The sequence below is a fragment of the Pteropus vampyrus genome, unplaced genomic scaffold, assembly GCF_000151845.1.
Source record: "Pteropus vampyrus isolate Shadow unplaced genomic scaffold, Pvam_2.0 Scaffold89, whole genome shotgun sequence".
Lineage (NCBI taxonomy): Eukaryota > Metazoa > Chordata > Mammalia > Chiroptera > Pteropodidae > Pteropus > Pteropus vampyrus.
Genome location: NW_011888870.1, coordinates 5,495,613 through 5,497,941, shown reverse-complemented (window position 1 = coordinate 5,497,941; position 2,329 = coordinate 5,495,613). Strand labels below are relative to the sequence as shown.

Below are 2,329 nucleotides of genomic sequence, written 5' to 3'. Positions count from 1 at the left end.
CATATGTAATTTTAACTTTTGTAGTAGCTGCATTATAAAAAATAAAATTAAACAGGTAAAACTAATTTTACTAATAATATTTTATTGAATACAATATATCCAAAACATAATCATTTTAACTTGTAATGAATATAAAAATATCAAGACATTTTGCATTATTTTTTAAACTAGGTCTTCTAAATCTGTTTGTTTTCCACTTAAAGCATATCTCAATTAGGACTAGCCATATTTATTTCAACTAAACAATAACTACATGTAGCTAGTGACCACCATTTTGAACAGTGTGGGTCTACATAAGCACAGGCTTATACTTAGCCCTCAATAGCACTAAGATTAATATTTTATTTCATCGATATTATTATTAGTATTACTACCTACTAACCTAGCAGGAAAACCTAATAATTGGCTTTTCTGGAAGTATTGCCACCATAAATTATATATTTTATATATTAGTACACTAAATGAAATGAAATGTTATTACATACCTTCTGTTCGTTTTCCACTTTCACTCGTCTGGTCATACAGAAATGTTCCCAGACCAAGGGGTCCAAGCCTTCTGGCATGTTATTAATATTGTCCAAGTCATCCATGGCTTTCATTAACTGGGCATAGGCCTCTTTATTCAATTTCCCAGATCCTGGTCGCTCTCCGAAAGGCACAATACTGGTCGTATCTGACTGCATTTTCTGTTTGTGAATCCTGGTATTATCAATAAAAGCCCATCGACCTTTCATATTCTCACACACAGGAAAAAATCAATGTTAAGTAATATGACCTTTAGCATACTTATGGCATTGCGTGACACTTTACTTTGGCACTTGAGGACAGGTGGGTGAATTATTCCAAAGAGAAAAGCACCCACTTCGACCTTCTTCCATGCTCTCCCTTATCCACAGATGTGACCCTGGCTGGACTATAGATGTCCCTAACTATTGTCAGTATTGGCAAATTTACTTACACTAGAAAATATCTCCCTTCTTGAAGGACAAGTAAAAGCTAAAAGAGTTCATCACTGTTAGACTGGATTTCCAAGAAATGTTAAAGGGTCTTTAAGCAAAAAAGGAAAGGCCATAACCAGAAATAAGAAAATATGAGAAAAGAAAAAAATACACCCTTCTATGTATTTTAAGCTTGGCAAGTAGATGCCCAAGAGGAGGGTAGATGTTCCTTTGTTCTGTCCCACACATCTTCTGCTGGTATCCTTTCTGCAGGTGAGCAGCCTGGATGGACTGTGTTCAGATATATACACAACTAGAGAACTGCCTCTTTTCACCTACCTTAATAGATTAATTTTGTTTCCCTGGGATGTGACTGGGAAGGGAAGAGGGGTACAAAGATTTGTACCAGGCATTCACTATCAAATGCTTTATCACACATCGTGAAGTTGCTATTGCTAACCTCTTTCTCTAGATGAGGAAAGCGAGGCTCTGAGAGAACCTACTGGCCCAAGGGCACAGGTCTGATGATGAAGTCAGAATTTAAAGCTAATTTTGTTTGACAGTATAGCTATGCTTTTTCCATTGCTATCACCCAATATATGGGAGGTCTTGCTTCTTTCTTCCCAAGGCTTATAATAACTCATTACTTTAAAAATAGGAAAATCAAGATATGAAGCATGTTCTAAGTTGAATTCTTCAGGTTGTATGTAACCTGTCAAAGGTGAGAATGAGTTTATATCTCAGACACAAATGAGCCTATACCTTTGTGACTAACTCCATGATTTCTAGATTATGTTTGATTGAAAATTTTAGAAATCGGAATTTGAAAAAACTTTTGGAAATCAGCAGGAATATAATTCTAATGCTACTCTCAGTATAGAAATCAGGTATTTTAGAACTTTTGGAATGGTTATTTTCAATCATTTATACTGGCATTTTTTGAACTTTATCTTAAACACAAACACATGAGATGCTCTGTGGAAAAGGGACTGTAGTTACATAAGTCTGAAGAACATTGCTTACTCTGTTTCTTGTTTTTGGAGATCCAAAGGCCAAAAACAAGTTCTGAGAAGTTCTTCAGTAAAGAAAACCACTTAACATTTTTTTTTTTTTTTTAACACAGTGTTTCCACAAACTTACTTTGTCCTGGAAGCCTTTTACATGTAATTCCAATTCAAACCACAAGGGACCTAGACTTGCTGGAGCACATCTTAAGAAAAACTGTTTATAAATCTGTATACCATCTGTCTTAAGGGGAACTACTTTCTTATATAAAAAAGAACCTACAATTGAACTATGCTTACCTACCTATTTTTAAATAATAGAAAGAAATTATTATTCTTTATTGCCTACCTTAAGATATAAGAATAATTATTTTTAAGAAAACTGAG

General features: G+C 34.3%; 1 protein-coding gene across 1 annotated transcript in view; it reads right to left on the bottom strand.

Annotated features, from left to right (window-relative positions):
* The window catches only part of CFAP43 (cilia and flagella associated protein 43), an 86,402-nt gene that overhangs the window by 5,497 nt on the left and 78,576 nt on the right, over window positions 1-2,329 (bottom strand). Inside the window, 1 exon segment of the mRNA XM_023532723.1 lies at window positions 457-737. Within this exon segment, the coding sequence (XP_023388491.1) occupies window positions 457-737 (281 nt within the window).